At 48.5% G+C, this 27,405-nt stretch overlaps 1 protein-coding gene across 7 annotated transcripts in view; it reads left to right on the top strand.

The window, feature by feature from the left end:
• DCUN1D4 (defective in cullin neddylation 1 domain containing 4) overlaps positions 1 to 27,405 on the top strand; it is a 960,807-nt gene that overhangs the window by 269,670 nt on the left and 663,732 nt on the right. For all 7 annotated transcript variants that reach the window (XM_069631680.1, XM_069631678.1, XM_069631679.1 and 4 more), the window contains one exon: positions 12,866 to 12,957. In XM_069631680.1, coding sequence (XP_069487781.1) covers positions 12,866 to 12,957 — 92 coding nt within the window. The remainder of the gene's footprint in view (positions 1 to 12,865; positions 12,958 to 27,405) is intronic.

The raw sequence follows: 27,405 nt of genomic DNA, 5'->3' as shown, positions 1-27,405 counted from the left end.
GCTCATCTGGGCCAGATCAGGGGACATCACCGTTGACCACACATTGAAGACTGTCTGCCTGCTGACGGAACTTGGGTTCTCAGTGAATTATGCAAAGTCCTGCTAGACTCCATCGCAGGATGCACTGTTCCTGGGATCCAGGCTTGACACAGTGTCCTTCCTGGTGTCACTGTTGGAGAAGAGGATTTCGGCCATCCTAAGCAAAGTGCAACGACCGTTATCACTGAGTGTCGCCACAGTGAGGACATCAAGTCTCGACTCTGCATGATGTCGTCATGTATATACCTGATTCGGCTCTGCAGGGTACAGATGCGCCCTCTACAGAAGTTGGACCCCGTTGGGTCCAGGTGTCCGGAGGCTTCCAGGACAGGATTGCGCTTGACAATAAGTTGTGGGGCGTGCGCTCCAATATTGCCGGAGGCAGAGATTTCCAGAGTTTCCTGTACCAGGAGACGGTCACGACAGACGCTTCCCTGAAAGGATGGGGAGCCCACACTGGACGTCTTTGCGCCAGTGGCGCATGGCTACCAGAGGAGAAGATGCTACACATCAACCTTCTGGAACTACGGGCAGTGTTTTGGCCCTATGGTCATTTCTGCCGTCCCTCAAGGGCAAAGTCTTCAGACAAAACCACCACAATGTTTGACATCTGGAAACGGGGGCACCAGATCCCCAGTGCTCTCCAAAGAGGCGCAGGACTTAAGGCACTGGGCCGTCGCCCAAGGGATGTTCCTCATTCCGTTTCACTTGGCAGGAGTAAAGAACACTGTTGCTGACTAGTGGGAGCTTTGGCAGGACCAAGTGGACAACCATTTCCAAAAATGGGGCGGTCCCCAGATCAATCGTTTGCGATGGCGACGAACACCAAGTGCCAGAGGTTTGCCAGCAGATTCCCCCAGCCGGGCAGCATGGGGGACGCATTCTCATTCCCTTGGGAAGGCCTGTTTCTGTATGTGTTCCCTCCATTGCTGTTACTACTTTGAGTCCTCAATCAACTTTCAGCATGTCTGCGTCCCCTCCAGTCAAGCTGCCAGTGGTCGCCGATCTTCTGGCTAGGCAAGGATGCGCAATTCTGCACCACAACCCGGGATCGCTGAATCTTAAGGCCTGGCTCTTGCAACATTAGAGTTTGGGGTCTATGATCTTCCGGCGGACTGCAAGGAGGTACTCGCAAAGGCCAGGGGGTCATCTACTTTGAAGTGCTACGGACACAATGGAAGTGCTTTGTGACTTGGTGCCGGTCGCAGAAGATCAATCCTCTTGCCCCCTCAAGTACTTTCGTATTTACTGTCATTGGCTAAATCGGGGCTGGCTCACGCCTCCATCATAGCGGCTATTCCTGCTACACCAGATCTCTGGGGCAGTCTTCACTGTGGTCGCACTGTCTAGTTAAAGAGTTCATCAAGGGACTTTTCTGCTCGTTCTTGCCGGTGAATGCTCCGGCCCCGGCGTTGGAACTCAATGTCATGCTGACTAGGCTCATGGGGGCTCCATTCGAACCTATGCATTCAGATCCGCTCAAGTATCTGTAGTGGAAGACGGCGTTTCTCGTGACCATCACCTCTGCAAGATGAGTAGATGAGATCCAGGCCCCGCCATGCAAGCAGCCTTACTTGACTTTTCATGAGACGAGGGTGGTGCTGCGGACGCACCCCTCCTTCATGCCGAAAGTTATGTCAGAATTTCATCTCAACGAGCCCTTGGTGTTACCTGTGAGGTTTTTTTTCTTTTCCCTGACACCTTCGTCGCCGGCTGAAAGGACTTTGCACTAGCTGGATGTGGCTAGAGCGCTGAAGTTTTATGTGGCCCGCACAAAGAGTTTCCGGTAAACCTCTCCGCTTTTTGTGAACTTTGGTCCTGTGAAACATAGAAAGACCCTGTCCAAGGCTTCCATTTCCAGGTGGCTCTCCGGCTGTATCACTGTCATCGGTTGGCAAACCGACTGCTGCCTGGCCGGCCGAGAGGCCATTCTACCAGAGCGATTGCTGCTACAACGGCGTTCCTGTCTGGTGTGCCCCTGCTGGACATTTAAAGGGCTGCTATGTGGAGGTCGTCGCACACCTTCACGAAATTCTACTGCGTCGACAGGGATTCCAGGGAGCGAACCTATTCGCTAAAAGTGAGCCTGGTGAGGAGGTAAGAGATTGCATCTGTTGAGCCTTGCCACCTCCCGTGGTTGTGCATGTATGTACTGCCATGTATCTTCATTCATGATCATGTGAATCCATGCCAGACCCCATGCTGGAGACGGGAACAAGTTACTTGCCTTAACTGTTGTTCTCTAGCATGGGTCTAGCATGGATTCACATGTGAACCCTCCCGCCTGCCCCTCTGCTCCTCTTCTCTTCTCTTGGTCCTACTGCCACTTTACGTGCTACCAAATCTGAAGATGGCTGCCAGAGGAGGGGCTTAGGTAGGGGCCAGTCATTGGCTGGGGGCATTATGACTCTGAGCTCAGTGATTGGTTTATAGGAGAAAGACAGTTTAGAAACTAAACTGAAACTGTTTTTTAGTTTGCCGAGGATTCCAGCCTGATGATGGGGAATATTCATGAGCATGTGAATCCATGCCAGCCCCATGCTGGAGAACAACAGTTACAGGTAAGGAACTTGTTCCTTACACATCACTTTTGTTGCTTTCTAACAGTTTGGTATTCAACAATACCGATTCCGCTCGTACGCTAATGAATATGCTGGCTGGGAACACGCGGACAACACTGGAACACTCCGGGGTCGCTCGCAGATGGTGAACTCACTGGGTAAGTTGCTTTCCACCATTCCGCTCAAGGCTTGCAGGTCTTTAGTAACCGTGACTTGTCTCGGTATGGCAAACAAACCCTCTTGGCCCGCCTTTGCTGCTGTCACGTTAGTTTGGAGCCTTCGATGCTCCTGTGAGTCTCTTGTGCAACCCTGCTAACATAGATTTCATGGCTTCCTTCACCTCTTCTGATTCCTGCTGTGAAATCTATGTACAATGCTTTGGGAATGGGTAAGCGTTTCTCTTTCACGATTCCTGCTGCGTGACTACTGCACTGGGGATGATTAGATGCGCAGACCCTCTCAGGACCCACAGTGGGTCCCAGCGTCTTCCTGCTCCTCTAGTCCCGTCTCCAACTGTAAATTCGGCCCACACTGCTGCTTCTCCTCCTACATCATCTCCATGACCTGCACCTGAGGGGGGGCCATTTAAGCCTCTCGTTCTCAAGGGTTATTGTGGAAGCTAGCCATTATATATTGAGAGTGGAACAACGTTGCCTTCAAGGGAAGGCAAATAGCCTTTTCTCTTCCCAGGTGATCCTCCCGCAGAGCACCATCCCCAAGGACAGGATCAGTAAGCGTCTGCCTTTCCCTGGTCACCTGGGAGGAGACTTTAGGCAGGGATTCAGTGAGGGGTCCACAGGGTTGAGCGTCTGTAGGCCAATTCCTCCCATGTGGATTTCGACTAGTATGCTGGTGCACTGAACTCCCTGAAGAGTGGAACTGTAGCTTCTTGGTGGATTTATGGTTATTTCCTCACTCTTCACGAACCAGATGAGGTTGATGATACTCTTGTAGCTGTGGGGTGGGAGAGGTGTGCGGGGGTTGGGGGGGGTTTGTTGAAGGTTAGTATTGTGACTTGTGTTATTGTGGCCTTAGTGGGGGTCTTTGGTGTTTTCCTTTCTGTAATAAAACTTAATAAAAGTTGAATTAAAAAAAAATACAACTCTATAGCCAGAGCGGAGTGATTTACTACAATTAAATCTGTAGCAAATCCTGGGTATAGGGTAACATTTTTGTCTTTTATAGAAGGCTCCATGGGCACAAGAGGGAGCCAGAAAAAGGGTCAATGTTCAGTACCTTTTTAAAGTCGCTTTAATGACGTTGGTTGTTGAAAAGTACACTCTAGGAAATAACAGGACAAATCCAATGGACAGAGCCATGGTTATGGGGGAAAAGGCAGCTAAGTCTGTTCTACCCCACAGGTGGCGACAATGATGCAACCAACTTGCGAGAAGAGCTCCAGTTACTCATTAGAGACACAGAAGACTCTGAAAGGAAAGAAACCGAACAGAATTCATCCCAATAGAAATCCATGGCGAACCATGGTGGAGGGAGCCCATGGTGCAACACCCCACCACTCCAGTAAGCAGAAGCCCCCTGAGGGAAAATCCACAGAATAACCTGGGAAACCAAGAAAAAGGGTCAAGGACTCAAGGAGTCGGATTCAGATGACTTGGCTCAGTCCTAGTGAAACAGAATTAGCCAATTGGTTTGAAAATTTTGTTTGCATGCAACATTTGCTAGTTTTTCACGTGTGATTTGACCTTCAGAGCACTTTGCCCGCATACTTTCCAAAATAAAAAAACGGGGAGAGCGGAGGGTGCGGGGATGTCCCTCATGTTCTTTATTTCGGGGTTTCAGGGTGCAAGGGTCTCCTCCGCTTTCTTGACATTGGTGGCGGGAGACAAAAATAAAACATGGACACTTAAAATGTGAGCCTGAGGAGTTGTACTACGGGAAGTTTGCCGCAATCAGAAAACGAACAGCAACCCCCATCTCGGTGAAACATAGTGTTTACAAAACTTCCTTTACAGGGCGAGTTACCAGATCCGGTACCCAGGGAGTTCATCCCAGACCAGCCACGATACAGATCACCCAAACGAAGACTAGTCTGCCTTGCCAAGAGGGTAACCCACCAGCCAAGAGCAGATGCAATGACAAAGGCACCAAGAAGGTCTGACCTGACTAAGCAGATCTGGATGGTTATGAGGACACAGCAAGACAGCTAACCAGCAAGACGAGGGCAACAGTGGAGGCAACGACGTAGAGGAGAGCGGAGTTGTGGTGTCCCACCACCTTTCTGGATGATGGAGACTTCCAACATGGAGGTGCAAGGGTACTAAATAGACGGTGATAAAAATGGCCCACAAAGCGTTCCAGAACGGGACATCCAGCCGATTTTATGAGGACTGGCAGGGCGATGAATAACAGGCCAGAAAGAGCATCTAGCAGACAGAAGAAAAAACCAGAGCGAAGGGGCTAGAAATTCAGCAGATCGTCTTTGTGGCAAATCCTCAAGTAATTTAAGTAAGGTAAGAGACCACAGCCTTGAGGAAGGCACAGGGTTTCCTTTACATGTACATATTCACTCAGGGTCGACCTATGCCAGCCCTGCGTTCACACAACACATACACACAAAGGTTTTTGCAGCCTGCCTTTGTGCTGGCCTTAAAATTCACCAAACACCCAGGTTCATCACACAGTTTGTGTATTGGGGTTGTCTGAGGCAGGGGACCTGTCTAATTCAGTCCAAGCCACTTTGGAAGGTGTAGGGACAGGTTCAGATTATCTAATTTTTGCACAAAGACCATTTCCAGCCTGTAGGGTGCTGTAATCCTCAAAATGGGTGCTTAAAAGTCTGTATTAGGACAGCTCATCGAAGAGTTTCCAGTGTCAGTGGGATTCAGTAGGTCCGTTTTAACCACAAAAATGAGTTTGCACATCTAAAAAGAAAAGATGCTTAGTGGTCTCATAAAATTAGACTGCAAAATCCCTCAAAATGGAAATTTGTTCTTATGGCGCTATAATTCTGTGACTGTTTAGAGAACGTGGGAGAGAACAGTGTTTTCACGAGAGAATGAACCCTGGCACTTCGTTTGGCCCATCCTTACACTGTTAACTTGGATCTTTTGCAGAGATGCGTTTCCAGTGTTTTTATAGATAAATCCCTATAGTGGTTTATCCCAACCAACCCTACTTGTAAATACATTGTTTGAAACTTGACTTATTGTGTCTCCTCTTTTGAAGGTATGCCACACCTCTCAGCATTGCTTTAATCCGCACATTAGCCCTTCAATTCCAGACAAGCTAGCTGTGCCAAATGACTTGGATGGCCCAAGTTTAGTTTCACAACTTCCGGAGATTTCACCCCATTTTGGTGATGACAGCACCCTACACTTGTGTTGTGTATTAGGCCGGTGGCATGTGTAAATCAGTTCTGGTTCCTCAAAGGGTGCAGCCTGATTCACAATACTATTAGTACAATGTAACAGTGTGGTAGTTAATGGGATACTAATGCATTTATAAGTACAACTATGTATTTTTGATTTGGCCTATCCCTTTGTGGTAACCATGATGCAGGCTGAACATGGTAATTGTGCAAACATGAGATCACTCTGAGCCTGTCCCTGCACCTTCTGGAGGTACAGCGAGGGCCTCTATCCTCTAAAGCTGGAGGGGCATAGCCAGAATCTGTGAGTTTATTTCATTTTTTGAAACGTTCTCGACTGAGGACATGAAGGCCATACAAATTCTTAGAAAATTCCAAAATAGTCAATTATTATTCACATTTAAATAAGAACCCTAAGGATATAAAATAAAAAATATAGGAATTGCAACGATACAGCAGTTATGCAAGCTTTTGAAGAAGATCCTAGGTTAATTCCAGCGCACCAATTAACTAACAAGAGTGTGAAAAAAGAGCACAGCCAATATCGTGTTTTAGATCAGGAGAACAGATTTAAGTGTTGTACCGGGGGTGTGTGGATTGAGTTAAAGGAGAGCAAGCTTGCAGCCTCCCTTATTGTCTTCAGCTGGTCATCCACCTGAGTACGTCAGGCCCCATTACTTCACTGTGCCAATTACAAAACATCTAAACCTTATATGGTCCACAAAGCAGCTAGGATCTCAAACCAGCCAAATTCCCTTGCATTCATAAAAACAATCAACAATTGGAGAAGCTTGGGCAACCCACAGCTTGCCTGAATACAAAGTTCACACCAAGAGTTTTAACTTTTCCCTCCAAGCCCATCGTAGATATCTGCAGGTTGCAAAGCCTATCGGACCGTCAGCAGAATTAATGCAGATTGCCATGGCATCAGCAATGGTCCTGCAACCATGCAGGCGCCAGAGTGGCTTGTTTTCTCAGGGATAGTGTGGCTGGGCACAGCATGAGAAATATGTTCTAGATCATCCACCGCACTTTTACATAGGGGGCCCAGATAAGCCTGGCTGCTTAGCCCTCAGTGCGCCACTTAAATGATACAGTTGCTATCGGCAATGTGCCAAATCGAAACTTTAGGCATATTGATCTTTCACACTTCGGATTGATATAGACAAGATAATCTGAGCACCAAGTGCCTTTATGGCAATAGCTTGCTTCAACTTTTCAAGAGTGGTGCTTTTTACCACTTTTTTTTGTTGGTAATTAAGCTAGTATTACTCCAATAGGCCCGAGGCCATGAGCCTTCAGAGACGCTTTGACGTGTGTCCCCATTTCAGGGATGAGCCTGCCCCCCTGCTGCGAGAAAACTTCGATCATGGCGTCCCTATGTTTAGCCAGATTCGCAATGGACCACAGGCGCACCTAGAACAACACTGGATGTAGCCAGCAGACTCCATCGCCTGCATGCCTGTTTCCAGAAGTACTAACAAATTGGGTGTACTGGAAGATAGGCACAGTATATTTTTCAGGTACCTATTTTCCACGACAGCCAATGCATACATATCTAGCTGCCTCCACAGTTCAGCCACATACATAGTGGCTGTCTAACCTGGACGTTGTAGGCTTCCAGTCACACACGCACTCTCCCATTTCTATATTCAGCTGTGAACCTTGCCAAGGCACCACCATATCTACCCAAGGTAGGCCTTGGCTTCTCGAGCTGCATGGACCAGCTGCAGAAGGCCATCACCCTGACCCCCAAATAGTCCTGGAAGGCATCCTGCTCAGTAGCACCCTCTGCGAGAGGGAGCTTGAGGCCCTTGTGTTTCCCCCTACCATTGGTTTTGAATGTCATCACTTTCGTTTTGGGTACGTTCAATGCCAGGCCATTCTTGCTACAAAAGGTAACGAATATATCCAATTGCCTGTGGACGCCTGCAGGTGCTAGCGAAAGCAATACTGCATCGTCTGCAAACATCAAACCTGGTATTCTGTCTCCCGCTAGAGCCGGGGCATCGGTCTAAGAGGCCAGCAACTCTTTGATAACAGCATTGATAAACATACAAAACAGCTTGGGGGCCAGAACACACCCCTGACGCACACTTTTCAACGTGTATCCTGCTCGATGTCCTGCCATAGATTCCCCATTGCACTGCTGCCATGTTGCCTGTATATAGGCTTTGAATGGCTCTCAAGAGGGCCTCTGGGATTCCAAGCCACCTTGGCACCTCCCAGAGTTGCTGCATAGTTTTCAGGTCAACGAAAACTGCATAGACACAGACTTTCCTAAGGACGGCGTACTAAGGACGGCGTATTTGTCTATAATTAATCCCTGCTACATTCTCTGGTCCACAGTACTCAATCCTTCACAGAACCCAGCTTGCCGATAGTCAATTATTTGGTTGTTGCCTTCCCAAGTCTCCAGATGGAAAAATAAAGCCCTGGCGAATGTTTTACCTCCCGAGTCCAGCATGGAAATCGGCCTATAATTGCAGGGCTGGTCTCTGCAACCTTTCTTAAAAATAGGCACCAGCTCAGAATTTGTCCATGAATCTGGGACCTTATTCTGGTTCAGGGCAGCATTAAATAGTTTTGTCAAGTATGGCACCCAAACATCAGGTTCACTTGCATAAAATTCAATTGGGACCCTGTCTGGGCCCGGCGCCTTTCCCAGTTTTTGACCTCTCAATGCTCTGCCAACCTCCTCATGGGTTAACATCTGGAATGGCGAGTTGGGTCCAATCCCCTGCCCACAATGAATTCTACTTTGGGTTGGAATCTCTGTCCAACACCCCTCCATCACTATAAAGGCTACCAAAATAATCCACCCATACTGGTTCAAGAATGCTACACTGCAAGGAATTTCTGCCTGCCTTTAGCCCTGTACCGATCAGCCCCCAGAAACCTCTCGAATCCCCCTTTTTTAATGGAGCTAAGCAATGCACCTCAGGTGTCCTCGTGACAGGCCTTCCTTTTCTCCCTGAATAACCTGCGATAAGTAAGCCTAACTAAGCTCAGCTCTAAGCATTTACCCCCTTTCTTACATTATGCTGCAACAATCGGGCGTCCTTTGGCCAATCTGCACTCTTTATCATACCAGGGGGTGGAGGACTCAGTTTGCTTACGGATAACTCTACGTGGCTTCAAAAACCTGGACCCAACAAGAGCCACTATATTAAATGAGACTGTATCAGTGAGCTGGCATCCTTAGGATCCAGCATTGCCACTGTCTCCAAGAGGCCAACAATATTACAATAGACCTGGGGTAGAATTTGCTCTAAGTCAACTTCCCCCACCTTATGTTGCATCTTGCTTGACCTTGTAATTTCAGAGGGACTGTTCTCAGCTCAGGGTTCCCCATTCCCCTACACTTGAGTCCCCATACTTCCTCACTGGACACCACAGCCAGGGGGTGATGATCGCTCTCACTCCTATTAATTACTTGGAAAGCTTTAACGCTATCGCAGACCTCTAGGTTCACAAGGATGTAATCGATCTTGCTACTCCCTTGTGTGTTTACAAAGGTGACTGCAGCAGGAGCATCCTGAGGAATTCGACCATTACAAGCCCTTAAGTTCACAGCCAAGAGCAATATTGCTACCTCTTCTGCATTCCTATGTTTTAGCGGCTACACAGTATCAACCAGTGATATGCCCCAATGGGTTTCCTCCTCCTCCATTATATCTCCAATAACCACAATCTTCAATATGCCAGTCGAAGCTAACCTCCAGGCAATGATCTGTTCTACCATTGTGCTAATCATGTCCGAACCCCTACCCGGAACAATCTAAGTCAGAGTTATTACTCAGGGTAAGATGTAATTCTATGAGATCAGTTGAACCTGCCTCCACCATGTTGTCCCAGGTCAAGAGTGAAGCATCGGCCCAGATTATCAACCACCCCCCCCCCCACTCAGACGGCCATTCCCCACTTTAAGTGCCGGTATGGCAAAAGTGGCATACCCCTGGAGCTGTGGTGCTTCGACTGCCCATGTCTCCTGCAGGCTGACAACCCCATAGCTCTGAACAAAGTCAAGTCAATCATTGTCAGTTATATATTTGATTACCCCGGCAATGTTTCATGAGAGGACCCGCACCCCAGGCTCAGTCTGCACAGTACTACAAACTACACTGACGATACCCAGTGTGTTATACCCTTGTCTGGTAATCATGTTTTGGATGAAGCCCTGATCAATAAAATCTATAGTCTGCGACTTGGATGGTACATAATAAACTTGCCTTGAATAAAGATAAAACAGCTGCTGGTGGTTGGATCTCCCCATATGATTCAGAAATTGGGGTCTTCATATGACAGCTTTAATATTGGAGTTGTAAAAATTACCCCTCTAAAGAAAGTTAAAACGCTGGGGGTTATTTTCGAACAACACCTCAGCATGGAGCCTCGCCTACTAGTGGGCATTAACAAATCTCTCTGTAAAAGGTTGCAGGTCTCTCGAAATTGTGCTGTGCGGGCTGTAATGGGCCTCTCTCGAGGGGAGGCCACGTCTCGTCTGCAAGAACAACTCTTCAGTGACTCCCGATCGAGTCGAGAATTCTCTTTCGACTGTTGGTCATCACGCAGAAGTGCAGACAGGGCAAGATGGCTGGTTATCTACAAGCTTGTCTTTCAAATAAAATATACAGCAGAACGTTAAGGTCAAGCAACCAGGATCATTTGATGATCCCTAAGTGTAGCACTGAGAAGGACTCGAATTGAGGCTTCTATGCTATTGCTCCAAGGGCCTGGAATCATTTACCGCTGGAGTTAAGAGGCATTGGGCCTCATTACGAGGTGGGCAGTAAGGGATTCCCGGCACCGGTAAGGGCACTGGTGCCGGTAATCCCTTACCGCCCTACTACAAGTTCCCTTTGCGGGTCCTCAGGCGTTAAGGACGGGACCGGCAAAGGGATAGCGGGGTCAATAACGGTACCGCAATTTGCGGTACCATTATTGCCGCCATCGCCCTTCCCATTGAGCCCTATGGGGCTCAAATGGGAATGGGGAATGGCTCTGGTGAATGGGGAATTACCGGTCCCTCCGACCTCGGAATGGACCGTAATTCCTCCATCCACCAGACCGGAGTCGGTACGATTTTGGATGCAGTCATGGCGCTAATGGCTCCATGGCTACCTCCAACCTTGTAATGAGGCCCGTTGAGTCTACAGACGTTTTCAAAAGGAAACTGAAAATGTTTTTGTTTGCCTAGGGCGTTCTTCAGTTGCGTTTTGCTCTTGCCCGTTCTATGTGATCGGTTGGGGAGCCTATGTGTTGAGTGTTTGTTCTGTCCTGTTATGCGCCCTTAAGCCTTCGGGTCCATGGCCTGCGCATTACTGATTTATTAAAGTAAAGTACTTATAACAGGAGGTTGGGTCGGCACAATGCTAGAGTCTCTAACTGGACAAGGTTTAGACTCTGCAGGGCTGCAGAATCCTCCCCATCCTGGTCCAAGGCCGGACAGGATTGTCTCCGTTCTTCCCTTGGGTGCCCAGGCCATCACTTCAATAGTGCTGTGAATGTATTCCTTCCTTGTCCTTAGTCACTTTTTTTATCCTGTGGCCTTCTTGCGATGGCTCAGGTTTATATTGAAATTTTTCAGGTGACCAGAAACAATCCATCAGGTAATAGAAGGGAAAGGGATTCATATTGTACCACTTGGCGTGTGATAAAGATATTGAGTCTCTTTACGCCAAACCATGTCTGTTCCTTTGCCTACAACCTGGTTGGTTCTGGAATCTAGGTGAAGTCGTAGACATTTCTTCTGCAGGACCTAGCCTGTTGAGAGTGTAAACACTGTTTTATCATTGTTAGCTGATGTGCTTGTTTCATCCCTGTCAAACAGTTGCATGAAACGGGTAACCTGGATGACTACAGTTTGTAATTGAGGTTCTCTCTGCAAGGAAAAATGGCTCCTGTCTTTCACCTCTTAACGCCATGTATGACTTTTTGCAGAGATTTTCTTTACAGTCTCACTTGCCCTATTTGTCCTGTTTTTATTTTTGCATGAGCTAGGAAACTTTCCTTGCAGCTTATTTTCTGTATACTGATGGGACATAGGACAATCCGATTGTGATGCATTCTCTCCCGCTCTGTATGTTGCTCACTGAGCTGTTCCCTGTATTATGAAGTGTTGCACAGTTTGTATTCTTTTTTTCACCCCGTTCACCTATGCACAGTCCAGACTAGTGTAGTTCCATTTACCTTTTAGCAGCATGTTCTCCCTTGGGTGGGATACAAAAGGTAGTTAAGTTGACAGCACCCCACAGGTATTTGTATTTTGTTTATTTTTAGTGCGCACCTGGCCCACAGGCATCTGGGCGCATTTCTTAGGGAAGGTTAACAGGGGAGGTAAGGTATTGCAAGAACCAGGTAATCCTAAGAACAGATTTGGCTATACCTTCAGACATTAAGTTCATCACTACTCTACATAGAAGTGTTTTTATGCTTTGAAACCTTATGCCTGAATGAAGGGAACAGAGGTGTAGTGCACAGTACAAGCTGTTCATTGGAGCGAGTCATGTAGGTAGCCCTGATGCTTAAGACCTCCCAAATACAATCCTGCTCTATCAGCTCCAAAAATGTCTAGAGTAATAGAAAAAGAAATCCCACGGGCAAAGACGGCGGGTGTGATAGGACAAACATTGGCATGGATGAAGAAGAATATAGAACTGGCCTTCCAAATTGCTTTATTTTTGTGCATTACAAAAGGAATTAGGATCTCCACTTCATAATGAGACGTGCTTCCCATGACACTGGAGGAGGAGGAGCTGAGTATTAGGGAATTATGAGAATGCTGTCTTGTACGTAAAATGCAGATCTGCACTTCATAGTCCTTTGTTTGGTTTAGTCCTAAGTATTGCTCCTATGGAGACCATCAAACTACAAAAAACAAAATACTGTTTACCAGTGCGAATTACAGTTCATTCTTTTTTTTTTTTACTTGTAGACTGTTTAGAAAATATGAGTCCACTAGAATAAAAACAGAGGAAGATTCATTTTCAAACAAAAGGTGCTTAGAATGGTTCTATGAATATGCAGGTAGGTGACCTGATCAACGGCTTGGATACACAAAACTGTAGTATGTAACATAAGCCAATAAAAGCCAAACTATAAATGAAAACCTATTGCATTATCTGTTTTTCGGCTTCATTTCAGATTGCTTTCAAAGTTCTTGCTTTCACTCTCCACTCAATTTATATGGTGTTGGTCATATCATGGATCAGAGTAATATGCCGACTTGTTGAGGTTGTCTACATCAGTTGTGAATATTTTGTTTGTTAATGTTAAGCAGGAAAGTGATAGGGCGCAAGCTTTAAAAAAAAAGAAAAAAATAAATGTTTTATTTGAAGAATAAAGTTATAGTACGTTTAATTTGTTTAAGCTTTTCATCAGAAAGCAATTTGCTTGTTTTTAGTGATGTTAGTGTTATTCTCCTGTGCATTCTTCCATCCTCGTTACTAAAGAACAGTTTGTCCGATCGAGAAGATGTTCAGACATTTTTTGATCCTATGTAAAACCTTGTCTCATGGCAAGAAATCTGTTTTTCATCTGTATTTTACTAGGCTCTACTTTTCGACTGTCAAACATATTTGAAGTGGGTGTAGCAAATTCTATGCTATAGTTTAGATGATCAAACCCTTATCCAAAAAGCATTTTTAAAGTATCGAAGTATGAGATGTGTGCCATATGTTATGGAAGCTCAAAAGAGGTGAATTAAAAGATTTATCAAAATGTTCTTTAGCAGCTAAAGGCGCACTTCAAACTTTCTCACGGGCGCACACCTGCCACATCTCCTCTCACCCCTGCTTCTCTTGCTCTCCCTTCTCCAAACCTTTCATTTTCTCCTACTTGCTCAAGCCTCTTCTGCCTCCAACATCACCCCAGTAATTCACTTCCTCAGTAACAGCACCAATCAGGAAAAGTGTCGTCCTCATGCACCACAAATATTGTGGAGTTCTGACCCCTTGTACATAGTGAGTTGTAAGGAAAAATCCTCTTTTCCTCACTTTTTTAGCCTCTTTCACATTTTGTTGCTGATTTGGTGTTGGATCCTTTCCCCAATGCGTTCTATCCATATCTAACTGTGGAAGTGACGCTTAAATTTGTGGCTTTTTGGAAACCCTTATTGGCCCCACAAATAGTCCCTTTACTCTACCCCAGTCAGTCTCCTCACCCAGGCAGGTGTACTAGTTCTGGTTGCAGAAGGGATACTTTAACGCAGTGTCTGCACGAGTAGAAGCCTTGTTGACACTCATAGGGTCATTTTCTTGTAGGTGCTCCTAAAATTGGTCTAGTGTTGTCAAATGAGTACCCAGGCATCTGTATTTTGTTGTCCATGTGTAATTGGGTCGGGACTGTAGTTGACCATGTCAGGTCATTTTCTGATGTGAACTGTGACCAGGAGCACACTAAGTGTGGCAGTGCCCAGGTGTACCTGAACGGAGATGGCTGTCTGGTGTTTCTCCACATCATCCCCTGCGATTGGCAGCAAAGATGCTTGCGAACGCTGGTGGCGTGGCCAGCCCCGATGAGCTGTCTGCAACATATTTTAATAGTATATGTGTCTACGATTATTGTTGGTTATGGTTACTCACCTTACCCTCCTTTTGGGAGTAGACCATACTGCCTGCCTCAATAACTTTTATCAGCTACTGATATTTTATCCTGAAACATCCGGAAAGATGTCTGAACCGAGGACGATAGTGGAAATTTTGTATGAGCATCAATTGGACTTTTGGAAACCAGTCAGTGAAACTGTGTTGGGTCTTAGTTCAAGTCCTACTGCCCATTGAACACGAGATGAAATGTTGATGCGTACAGAGTGAATTGTGGCTCTTAAAATGTTGAGGGAAGTTTTTGTTTTTGTCAGTTGGAGGCTGAGCTAGGCTGAGAGGTGGCCAGGTAGTATCTTACTTGTGGCTTATGAAACCTGAGAAGACAACCTGTCAGTGATGACAAAATAAGTTACCTGAAACCTTGTGTGCCATCTTTACTCGAAAGCGAAGCAATATACAACACTGCATCCTGTGTCTAGAGCTACTTTCCCTTCTTGTCTGTGGGGACAGCATCATCTGTTCTTTAGTAAGTGATTTTCGGACCTGAGAACCTGAGCACTGCATTCACCTGGTGTCCTAGCATTTCTATAACCTTTGCTTAGCCCGTTGTTCGCCAAATCATTTGTGTAACAGGAACCCAATGTAGAAACCTCTAGTCGCATGCACTCCTACGCTTCAAACTTCATCCTCTGATCACTGACTATTGCTGAAACAACATTCACATGTAGCTGAGCCTCAGTTTCTTTGACTTTATCCAGGGCCTTGTTCGTCCAATTTACCAGAGTTGGGGTCTTTTTCTTACCTTAATTAACTGGCAAAGAACCACAAAATTCCCTACTGCTCTAAGGACTCCACTCTGCTGACTGTCTATCCCTGGCTGCTTTACTTCACATAATTTTCATACTGCTCCCTTGACTGCTGGAAGTGATGGTTCTGCTCCTATGCTGCTGCAGGGCTCCAGTGCTGCCCCCTTTGCCCATTCAGTGTACAACCACAACCTCTTCTGCTGCTGCTCCAAGGCTCCCCTAACAGGCTGTGTACCTGAGCTGTTGCAAGATAACTTCTTCATTGCAATCTCTTGTTGGTGGTCACCCTAGTCACCCATGGGTTTTTACCCAAATTTTCATTGGTTACTGTAGGGCTGCCTTTACAGAACCGAATCACGACCTTCCCTCCTAGTGTCTTCACTAAACCCTTCTGCAATCTTCCTTACTTGGAGGGTTGTTATGGAAGCCTTGTAGTTGGACGACCTCTTAGAGGCCCTTTTGTCCCTCCTGAAGGCATTCTTTAGATTCCACTTGTTGGGGAATGCACGTGTGCAGCCTTATGTATTATGAATAACCTTAGGCCATACTCTTGCGTCCTGTCCCCTTTCCTCCATACTGTATGGGCGTCCCTTCCAAGGGACGGGAAACGGAGCCTTTTTCACCAGAAAAAAAACCTTCTTCCCCTTAAATTTAGAGGCGCGCGGGGGTGCGACTCAGGGAGCATGCGCTGCCCTGACTCTGCTGTCCGGCGCCACACCTCAGTCCCCTTTTCCGCGTTGACAGGAACGGTCCGAATTCACCAGCGCTCCTGGGTTTGGCTTCGGCCATGTAATTCCACAGGCGGATACTACTTCTTTGTCTTTTTTTTTTGTCTTATCTATCATTCAGGTACTCAGTCCTCAGGCGTCCCGCTCCTCCCCGGTGCTTGTCGACTTCTACAGGGTTCAGAAAGTGTCCATCCTGCAACGGCTCTTCCCAGCTTCAGACCCCCAGGCCCTCTGCCTATGTTGCCTTGGCCCAGACCATGGTTGGCAATCATGTTCGGCGTGTGACTCGCTGTCCTCGAAGGCGCTGAAGAACAGACTAGCCAAGTGGAGGGAGTTCTTCCAGAAGTCTCCTCCAGAGGATCTCAAGAACTCAGTGAAGCATCGAAACAGGCCCAAGGTAGGGCCGATATTTTCCAGCGCACCCCGCACGGGAGACTCCTTCCCAGGGGCTCTCCCGTGTGGGATGGACGGGCCAGGTCCTTCTACCGGCACATACACCAAGGCTGTTAAAGCTACCGGCCTTTGGGTTGAGGGATCCTCGGATCCTTTCGGGCGCAGTGTTTAGGGACCGGAATGTTCTTTTACCAGGTCTACACCCGATGGGGCTCCGCCCTTTAACCGGCACCATGGCCGAGGGTCTATGCCCTAATACCGGCAATACGTCTGAGGGGGAGCCTAAAAGCAACTTTACCGCTCCCCGTGTCGAGGGTGTCACACCTACCGGGCCGAGGAGCAGAGTAGGCCTCGTGATCCACACGCAAAAGTCTTGGACGAGGCTGGGCCCAGCGGGCTGAGCACCACGTCGCAGGCATGCGGCAGGCAGCTTGACAAAATGGCTGTGGCGCCAGAAAGAGGCACCCGTCCGACGCCATTCCAGGAATTCAGCGAAGAACGAGTGTCAGGATGGGACTGGCCTCAACCAGGTACGTAGCCTACAGTCTACCCCTCATTTGCGCAGGGCAGCTTTCCTTTGCGTCCATATGGACAGGGTATGTAGCGGCTCCAGCAGCGCCCCGCTACCCTGTCAGCACTCCCTGCCACCTCTTTCGCCAATGAGGAGGAGCTCTTCGAGAAGTTCCTCAGCCTCATGAGGTCTCCTCAGATGGGGGTTATCATCAAAGACGCCATAAGGGAAGTCATCTCTGCCATGCTTGCAGCACCACAGACTCCTCCATCGGGCCCCCTAGCCCCGGTGCAGCCGCCTCCTCCAGCTCCACAGCCAACTCTGCAACCTCCTCAGCCTCCGGCTACGGTCCCTCTACCCCAGCCTCTGGCACCATCTACTCCTCCTCCTCCACAGGATCCTCCAGATCCGCAGGATACAGACGAGGAGGAGGATCCGGACACGCCATCGTCGGCCAGGGCCTTCCACGAACGTCTTGCTGGCCTGGCGGAGTACTTGGGCCTCCCCCAACCCGAGGTCGAGCTGATGGCAGAGGGGGTTCTGGCTGAAGTCCTGACGCGACGCCCCTCCGCCAACATGGGGATTCTACTGCAAACCAATGTCTCCCTGGCCAAGAAGGGTTGGCTCAAGCCCCACTCGGCCCAGCCGGTCAATTGACACCTGGATGCCAAGTACAGGCAGGTGGAAGGGGATACACTCCTGTTCTCGCCCCATCCTCAGCCACACTCCACGGTGATCGCTGCGGCATCACTATACTCCAAGCCTCAGTTGTGCTCAGCCTCCTCCTCTGCGGCGCTGCTAGGCAAGGAGGGGAAGATCTTGGAGGCGTACGGCAAGAAAATATACTCCAACGCATCCTTGCACCTTCGTCAGGCCAACGCAGATGCCATGATGGCTGCCGCCAACCAAAGATTATGGCGGGAAATTGCAGACTTCCTCTCGGAACTCCCCACCCAGTGCCAATCACGCTCTACGGCGGGACTAGCTGAAGCCAAGCTGGTGGCGCATGACCTCATGGAATCCACAGTGGCTCATATCGATACCTCAGGCCATACCATCTGCATTGCCACGGACATGAGAAGAACAGCCTGGCTCCAGGCAACGAAATTCAACCCGGATGTCCAGGAGCGCATTCTAGATCTACTGTTCGAGGGAGGGGACCTCTTCCACTCCGGACGAGGAGCTGGACAAAAAGAAAATCGGCTCACAAACGGCAAAGTCTTTATCCAGTCTTACAAAGACCACGCCCAAATCGTACACCCAATCTCAGCAGCGCTCGTAAAAGTGTCGTACATATGGAGGGTTCTGCGGCTTCTAGGAACGCAGATGCAGGCAGCCGGACTGCTCGCCGTTTCAGAACCGGCGCAAACAACAAAAAGGGTGGGGGAGTAAGGGCTTTTTCCAGTCACCCTCCTCAGCATCTGCCTCCAAGAGAAAGAAGTCATGACACGCCCCTTGGGGTCCACGTGTCTCCAGTGGGGGGCAGGCTTGCTCTCCATGCACATTTCTGGCACCAGAATTTCGCAACCCCTGGATCCTCTCTGTATCATCAACGGGATACCGCCTTCCTATCCCAGCCTCTCCTCCCTCGTCCCCTCCACTCCCACAGGTTGGGACACCAACTCTTTTGGTGGAGATCTGGTCGCTCGTAGAGAGCCAGGCAGTGGAGGAAGTTCCAGCCTCCCAGTGAGGCTCTGGCTTTTACGCCAGGATTTTCTCTATTCAGAAGCGGCTCACCACTTAGCATGTTTGAGTGACAGCTAGGCTGAGTGAATGGGGGTTTTCTGCATAAAAGCAGGGCTTTGGGGACTGGAACTTCAGAAGTCGCCACAGGACCTGAGAATCCGACGAGGGAGAAGCTGAGCCGACCTACCACGACGACACCATCGGTGGAGCCCTGAAGAACCGACACACCACTTCCCGACGACAGAGAAGATCTCCCGGCTGGAGAGGCTTCTTCCCCTGACTGGTGGGCACAACCAGTTTACCTTTCTTTCTTCGCACCCCAGCCCGGTTTGTGGTCGAACTGCCCGTGCCAAGCACCCCGGCGACCGGATAGCCACTTACCACTGAACCGCGAATCACCGGACCGCTCCTTGTACCTGAGAAACTCCGCGGCTGGTTTCTTCCCTGGCAGTGCAACGGACTCCTGTCTTCCTCCACGACGAGATCCTCTCTTCCCCCGGACGAAGCACCGACTTGCACCCGCTGCCAGGAACAACTGCCCCCGCTGGAGCGTTCTCACCACTTTAAGGTACCGTGTCCGCCAGGCCTCCCTTTCTAAAGATTGCTACAAGGTAACAATAACCCCTTAACCTTCTGGACTGGGCTGGCCGCCTTGACCCTCTAACTGGTCCCTTTCTTTGGTCCAACTCCTTTTTGAACCTTTACAAGACTTTTGTGCACTGCAACCGTGTGACCCTGGACACATTTCGTTTGGATCCGCCGAAAGTGGATCCGGCCTCTTGAACTCTAACTTCACGGTTTTACTTTGCCTTCCTCTCTTGTGATTTTCTGATAAAAGTGTTGGGATCTGTTTCAACTTGTTCTCTGCTCTTCTCTCCTTTTTTAAAAACGAACTATTAGAGTGCCATCTACGTTAAGCGCTCACCGCTGTCTGAAAATAAGTGGGGCTTTACTTAAGACTTGTCTAATTATTCTTTTAAGGGAGTGTATATCTTTTAGTGACCGCGTTCTTGAATTGCTTACTATTAGTGCCTGTGTGTTTTTCTAGATGTGGTTTTAAAATAAATAATTATATCTCTTTTACACCAAGCCCTGGTCAGTGTTTACTCGTTCTACTGTGTTCTCTTGACCTATTGTGAATACTCTGTATACTGCCTAACTCTTCTTGAGGGAAGTATGACTACTCAGCCACAGCTACCAAGTGAATCTGTGTGGTACAGACTGCTACCAAGGGGGTTTACTGCCAAACACCTGTAGTCCTAAATCTTTTGCAGTGGTCCCAGAGGGAACTGCACAAGTTTCTGCCTAACACTGGCACAACAAGAAGTATCCCCAGTTCGCATCCTGGCAAGGTCAGGCCCCGGCTCTCTGGGCGACGCATTTCACCTCCAGTGGACCGGCATGAAAGCCTACACCTTTCCGCCCACTCCTCTGATCTACAGGGTAATTTGAAAGATCAAGGAGTCTCACTGACTCCATCATTCTGATAGCTCTGTGGTGGCCGGCCAGGCCATGGTTTTCGGAACTACTCAGTCTCTCGGAGGTGCCCCCGAAACACCTTCCGACGGGCCCAGCACATCTTCTGGCGCAGCAGGGGGGGCAGAGTGATCCACCCTGCGCCAGGGAAACTAGCCCTCACAGCGTGGTACCTTAGCAGGTAACGCTTCGCACCTTAGCCTCTCACAGGCCAATCTGGAGACCATACAAGGTGCCAGGAGCAAAGCCACCAGGCCCCAATACAAAAGCAAATCGACCAGATTCTGCCACTGGGCAGACTCCAAGGGAATTGACCCCTTGGCTTGCACTTTGGACGACGTGTTCTCCTTTTCGGCACACCTCGCTCATTCAATCGCACAGGTGGACACCTGCTGCACCTTGTAGCCATTGGGGTTTACAGAAACTCGGAGGTAGGCATTTTTCCCTCCTCCAACCCTATTGTCAAGAAACATCTGACGGTTCTCGCTCGGCTCTATCCGACCCTCAAGAGACCGCACCCGGTGTGGGACCTTAACATAGTCGTGGGCGCATTGGCACACAAACCATTCGAGCTAATGGCTCCGTGGACATCAGGTTGGTCATCATCAAGACGGCCTTACTAGTGGGTCTTACCTCGGCTCGTAGAGTCAGCGAAATCCAGACGGTGGTAGCCTCTGAGCCATATACCACCTTTCACAAGGACAAAGTGCGGACGCACCCGGCATTTCTGCCCAAGGTTCCGTCTGCTTTCTACCTGAACGAGGAGATAGTCCTTCCTTTTATTCATTTATTTATTTTATTTATTTGTTTTTTTCCCGATCCTAAGGACGAAGCACAAAGAGTGCTGCACTGCCTAGATGTCAGGCGTACTCTGAAATTCAACTTGCACAGGACCAAGGGCTTCTGCAAATCGGACGCTCTGTTTTGAATGGATTGTGTCCTCCCACGTATTCCTCATCTTGTGATAAATCGTTATCTCAAGCTTCGCTGCTTCAGAAAAAAAAAAATTCTCGGCAGAGGGGGATTGTCCCTCGACGTACTCTGTCGACGCCACCGATGGTATAAATAGCTCGAGCCGCGCCCGTTGCTTCAGTTCCGTTTTTCCGATCGCTTTGCTATCGAGAACGACGCGCTTCTATTATCTGTGAAGAAAATGTCGTCATTTTCGACACCTTCGACACCCAGAACTGGGTTTAAAAAGTGTGCAGATTGTGGATCTAAGATGTCCATCACCGATCCCCACCGGATTTGTCTCTGGTGTTTCGGTTCCAGTCACCGAACCGACGACTGCGGGTCCTGCCAATCGATGACCGAACAAGCTCTTCGTGAGAGGAGAGGTAAACTGTCGGTGGGGAGGGAGGCCTCAAAAAAGGTTTCGTCAAAAAGACATAAGAAAGCGACTGATTCTAAGGAATCGGATCGCCATAGGCACGCAAAGAGATCTCGATCTAGGAGTAGATCGAGACACTCTTCGTCGTCATCGAAAAAAATGAAGAGGAGACATAGATCTCCATCTTCTTCTTCAGAGTCGACCGAAGAAATTCGTTGTCCGACTAAATCGGAATCTCCCAGTAAGTGGGAAGAATTCCGCAAAAAGATGATGGAGGTTTTCGAGAATGCAGCCTCATCCCCCCCCCCCCCCCCGAAAGAACCTCAAAAGCCATACCCCTAAAGTCGCTCCATTGGACGACAAAGGGAAGTCGAGGCTACTATGGCCAAGACCGGTAGTGTGGAGGAATACAAAAAACCGTCGAATCTTCGAGTCGAGCACCTCTCCAGTGCCGGCCAAGAAACACAATTCGTTGAAGACTTCGACAACTTCGTCGACGCCCTCAACGTCGATAATTTCGACGCCAAAGCCAAATGCGTCATCGACGCCATTATCGAAGTCATCTTCGAAAACTTCGAAGACACCCTAGAAAACTTCGAGGGATTTGCCATTTCCTTCGAAGCAGATGGAAGAGTAAGAAAGGAGATTCACTCCTTTGCCCAGATCAGACTTTTTCAAATCTATGTCAGCAATCTATGAAGAGTCTGCTTCAGAAGAAGACGAGGTTACTCCTTTGGGAGTTACTTATGGTACAAGACAAGTTCCTGAAGAACTTATTGACCAGGAATCTAGAATGAGAGACCGGAGTGATACTCTACATTCTGCCAGTGGAGTTGACACATCCACAGAATTAGAGTTCGCCAAACCTGATCCTGCAGAGCATGCAGATGCTGGGTACAGGGGTTTTATGACCAGGGTAGTTGAATATATGGTTGGGGTAATACTTCAGCCATTTTTGAACAAGATAACATGACGGATATTATCGTCAAGGGACCTCAAAGATCCTGTTCTCCCTTTTCACAGGGCCCTTCAAAGGACTGTGGAGAAAAACTGGGAGAAACCAGAAACTATTGCTGCTGCAGATAGCACTTTTCCAAGGAAATATAGACCATTTAGAACGGATCCTGAATATTTGAATAAACATCCGACTCCAGAGAGTTTAGTCATTCAGGCAGCATCTACTTCAAAACAAACTGCTTATCCAACTATCCCTCCAGATAGAGAGGATAAAAAAATGTGATGGGCCCGTAAAGTTTTCACGTCAGGCAGTATGGCACTTAAATCGGCAAATGTCACCTGTACCCATGCCAGGTTTACCCATACCCTGTGGGACTGTATTTCGACGGCGGCTGATCATATTCCGGAAGGCGAGGAAAGGGAAGGCTTCCTGAATATAGTGAAAGACGGGAAGGAGGCAATGGGGGAATGCCTTCAGTCTGGACTGGATACTGCTGATAGTATCAGCAGATCCACGCTGCAAGTGTTGTGCTACGCAGATTTGCGTGGTTGAGGAAGTCGGGGATTTGCACCGGACATGCAAGCTAGACTCCTCAACATGCTCTTTGATGGCTCGAGGCTCTTTGGCAGAAAGGCTGATGAAAGCCTAGAAAAACTTCAGACCTCGAAAGCGGCAGCTAAATCACCTAGCGCCTCTTTGCGCCATCCTCTAAAACCCTATTCCTGCTCATCTTCCTGGAGGGGTCGTTCTTTTCGATACTACTCCTCTTTTGGTAGAGGAAGAGGACAGGCTTCGCAAAGGGGCAAAAGAAACTTCCCTCGTGGAGCACAAGGAAGAGGTGCAAAATCAGCCTCAGGAGCGGCATCTGTACCCTCAGCCACTCTTGCAGCCGCCTCCAAATCCCTTTGAGACCTTGTTACACAAACCACCAGTGGGAGGCAGGATCTCAACATCTGATGGAATGGCACGGCATTACCTCAGATGCTTGGGCACTGGAAACAGTAGCCCAAGGTTACTGTCTCCCCTTTCTAAAAAGGCCTCAGAATCATCCACCGGGAGCCAACTCCGCCAAAATTCCGGATCCGCTCCTGTTGCAGGAAATTTTAACCCTGCTAGAGAAAGGTGCCATAGAACTGGTACCTGTAGCGGAGAGGAACAGGGGTTGGTACTCCCCATATTTTCTCATCCCAAAAAAGGACGGAGGACTGAGACCCATCTTGGACTTAAGAAACTTTAACAAGTTCCTCAGGAAGGACAAGTTAAAGATGGTGACTCTTTCTCGGATCCTTAAGGCTCTCCAACTCCAAGATTGGTTGGTATCATTGGACCTTCAGGATGCTTACTTTCATTTGCCAATCCATCCAAAGCACAGAAAGTACCTGTGGACGACTGGTTGATCAGAGCAAGTTCTCCAGAACAAGCTCAGGAACATCTTTCGATCACCTGCCACTTCCTCCACAAACTGGGCTTCTCCCTCAATTTCAAGAAGTCCCACATGATACCAGCCCAGAAACTCCAGTTTATCGGAGCAGTCTTGGACACTTCATCGGGAAAAGCCTAGCCTCCAGAAGTGAGAGCTCTCCACATCCAGCAGATGGTAACGAAGTTTCAGAATGCCTAACATCTACCGGCCTTCGATTTTCTCAGGTTGCTCGGCCTCATGGCATCCTGCATTTTCCTAGTACCAGAGGCCAGGTTGAGAATGAGATCCCTTCAATGGGCACTCGGAACTCAGTGGTCCCAGTTCTCGGGGAATATGTCTGATCTTCTGCAAGTTCCGAGCGCAGTTGCTCAGGATCTTCTAGGGTGGGCTTGCAACGACAACATTCTCAAGGGAGAGTCTTTGGCAACCATGGCCGGAGATAATGGTAGTGACGGACGCCTCACTCACGGGGTGGGGAGCACACACCAACGATCTGACAATCAGCGGTCGTTGGTCTCCATTGGAGTCCAAACTACACATCAACCTATTAGAGCTGAGGGCAATCAGACTAGCTCTGAAGGCCTTTCTGCCCTCTGTACAGGGAAAGAATGTCCTGATAATGACGGACAATACAGTGGCCATGTACTATCTCAACAAGAGAGGAGGTGTAGGGTCACTGCCACTGTGCAGAGAGGCAATGCAGCTCTGGTTCTGGGCAATAGGAGAAGGAATCTCTCTGTCGGCAATTCACCTAGCCGGAGAGAAGAACACTGTGGCAGATGCTCTGAGCAGGCAGAGCACGGTCTCTCACGAGTGGGAGCTGGCTCAGGAAGTCCTTCTGGAGATCTTCGCCTTTTGGGGAACCCCTCAAGTGGATCTGTTCGCCACCGCGATCAACCGGAAGTGCGATCAGTACTGCTCAAGGGAATTTCCTCAGAGGAGCTCTGGGAGACGCATTCGTAGTGGAGTGGAAGTTTCCACTGCTGTACGCGTTTCCCACAGTCCCCGTGATTCCTCAAGTAATCAGGAGGTTGAGAAAGTTCAGGAAAACCATGATCCTAATTGCCCCGGATTGGGCCAGGAGAACGTGGTACCCGGACCTTCTAGACATGTGTAACGCTCACCTGATTCCCGTAGAGGCGCCGGTCTTGACTGGGCGTATACCGTATCTTCAAAGGTGATGTGTAACACACGGCTGGCTCTTTGGGCTGGACCTCTGTGCACTGTAGGTCTGGTTCGAAGGGTAAGATGTCTGCAGATAGAAAATGTGGGATTAATGAACTGGGTTATTGAATGTCTCTCTCTTCTTCCCTTTCTCTTCTCCTGTAGAACCCCAAAGGTTAACGCTCTCACCTTAGGTAAGTGAACGCCGTGCTCTCCATCTGCCTCGAGGCAGGGTGCTGTAACCAGTTTCTTCACTGGATAAGGGGAGCAGGCCTCTTGACTTCAGAGGACTGCTGTCCGTCGTTTACTGCACGAACGGTAAGTTTCGAGTAATTCTAATGTCTTTAAAGTCTTTAGTAATGATGTCTCTTGTTTTGCAGGGTTCCGGCGATGGCGGATGGCGGGCTGAAGTGAGTTGAAGATGGAGCCCGTGTGATGAATAGAAGCGCCTGGAAGCACGTAAGTAAGCGCTTGTTGCCTGCTTCACGATGCGCTCTGTCTTTTTATTTTGCAGGTACAAGTTCGGGGCAGCTGCAGGGTGCCGGAATACCCACTGGGTTAGATGTGGAAAGGAGTAATGGCACGTGAGTATTAAAGTTCCCCAATGTCTTTAAACGCACCTTGTTTTGTCTTTCAGATGCGGGATGCAGCGCCGAAGGCCTCCGGAGCGTGCGAAGAGTTGGTAAGCTTTTGTCTTTCAGATGCTGGAATGCAGTGTGAAGACCTCCGGAGCGCACGAAGAGTAGGTAAGCCTTTGTCTTTCAGATGCCGGAATGCAGCGCGAGGCGTTGGTGACAGCCGATGGACCAGGTAAGTGAAGAGCTGTCACTGAAGACTGTAATGCTAACCTGTTCTTTCTTGTCTTTATAGGTGTTGCTGAAGACTGGATTCAGGATGGTAAGCCTTTTTCCTTAGGCCCAGGATCAGATGCAGCAGACACGATGAGCGTTCTGCTGCTGAGGATGCAGAATAACGCAAAGCAAGATTCATCCATCGGGTGTGGTTTAAATAGCCTCCTGTAGTGCTTAGAGGTCTCCTTCCACAGCCACGCCTAGGTAAGAAAAGAGTTCCTGCTTTGCAGAAGAGTTCCAGTGTTCTGAATCTAGGGAGTGGCTCCTGCCCCACCCAACAGGAAAAGTAGTTCCAAACAGAAGAGGATCAGAGACTCAACTGGCAGGCAAGTAAGCAGCATGGTCTGCTGCAGGTAAGTCCACCCAAGCATTATGAGCCCGGCGCTCCCAGCGCTGGGACTGGGCATATTTATGAGCCTGGTGCCACTGGCGCCAGGACTGGGTCCAAAAGGTCCCAATTGGGACTGGTTGGCACTCGGAACCTGGGTTATGGATCTGCTTCCAAGGGAGTTGGGAAAACCCTGACCTTTTGGAAGCAGAGATCATGACAACATGTCCATCTGCCCTCCAATACGTCTTCCGCAAAGAGGATCTTCTCTCGCAAGAGGAAGGTCGGGTTCTCCATCCAGAGGTCAAGACACTCAACCTTCACGCATGGTTTCTGAGAGGTTGAGATACAAGGATTGGGATCTTCCGGATGATGTAATGGAAATCTTGCTTTCGGCCAGAAGACCAGCAATAAAGTCTTTGTGCCGATGCCGCTGGAATAGGTTTAGTAACTTGTGCAAAGACAAGGATGTGGACCCTTTTCGGTGTGGTACCGCAATGGTGCTTTCCTTTCTGCTACATCTAGCTAATCTGGGGCTCCAGATAGGAACAATCAAAGGATACCTTGCTGCGCTGTCCATTTTCAAGCGCTCCTCGGAAGAGGTTTCATATTTCAAAATACTGTTAATAATTCAATTCTTAAAGGGGCTCACTAATGTATACCCTCCAGTACCCTTTCATGTACCAACCTGGGACTTAAATTTAGTATTAAAATTCTTGACTTGCATACCTTTTGAGCCTCTGCACTCATGTCCATTGAGGCTTTTGACTCTAAAAACTGTCCTCCTTGTGGCCCTATCATCAGCCCGCAGGGTTAGCTAACTTCAGGCTCTCTCATGCAAAACACCATATAATATTTTTTATAAAGATAAGGTAGTCCTTAAAGTTAAACCTTTGTTTTTGCCAAAAGTAGTCTCGGACTTCCATTTGTCACAAAAAATAGTACTACCTACTTTTTATCCTCCTCCTCATCTGGGCAAAGAAGAGGAGCGATTACACAGATTAGATCCCAAGAGGGCTCTTAGTTTTTACATCTCTAGGATGGCTAAATTGAGACAAGATGACCAACTGTTTGTGGGTTATACTGGTCAAAAATTAGGCTTATCTGTAATGAAACAGACCATTTCCCGCTGGATCATATTAGCCATAGTTGAATGCTACAGATTAGCGGGAAAAGAACCACCAGATGGGCTTCGTGCCCATTCTACAAGGGGAATGGCTACTTATGCTGCTCTAAAGAGGGGAGTCCCGGCAGCAGACATTTGTGCAGCTGCAACC

The sequence above is a fragment of the Ambystoma mexicanum genome, chromosome 6q, assembly GCF_040938575.1.
Source record: "Ambystoma mexicanum isolate Mex_15411 chromosome 6q, UKY_AmexF1_1, whole genome shotgun sequence".
Lineage (NCBI taxonomy): Eukaryota > Metazoa > Chordata > Amphibia > Caudata > Ambystomatidae > Ambystoma > Ambystoma mexicanum.
The sequence above is the reverse complement of the archived record's forward strand: the minus strand, read 5'-3'. Positions and strand labels throughout refer to the sequence as shown.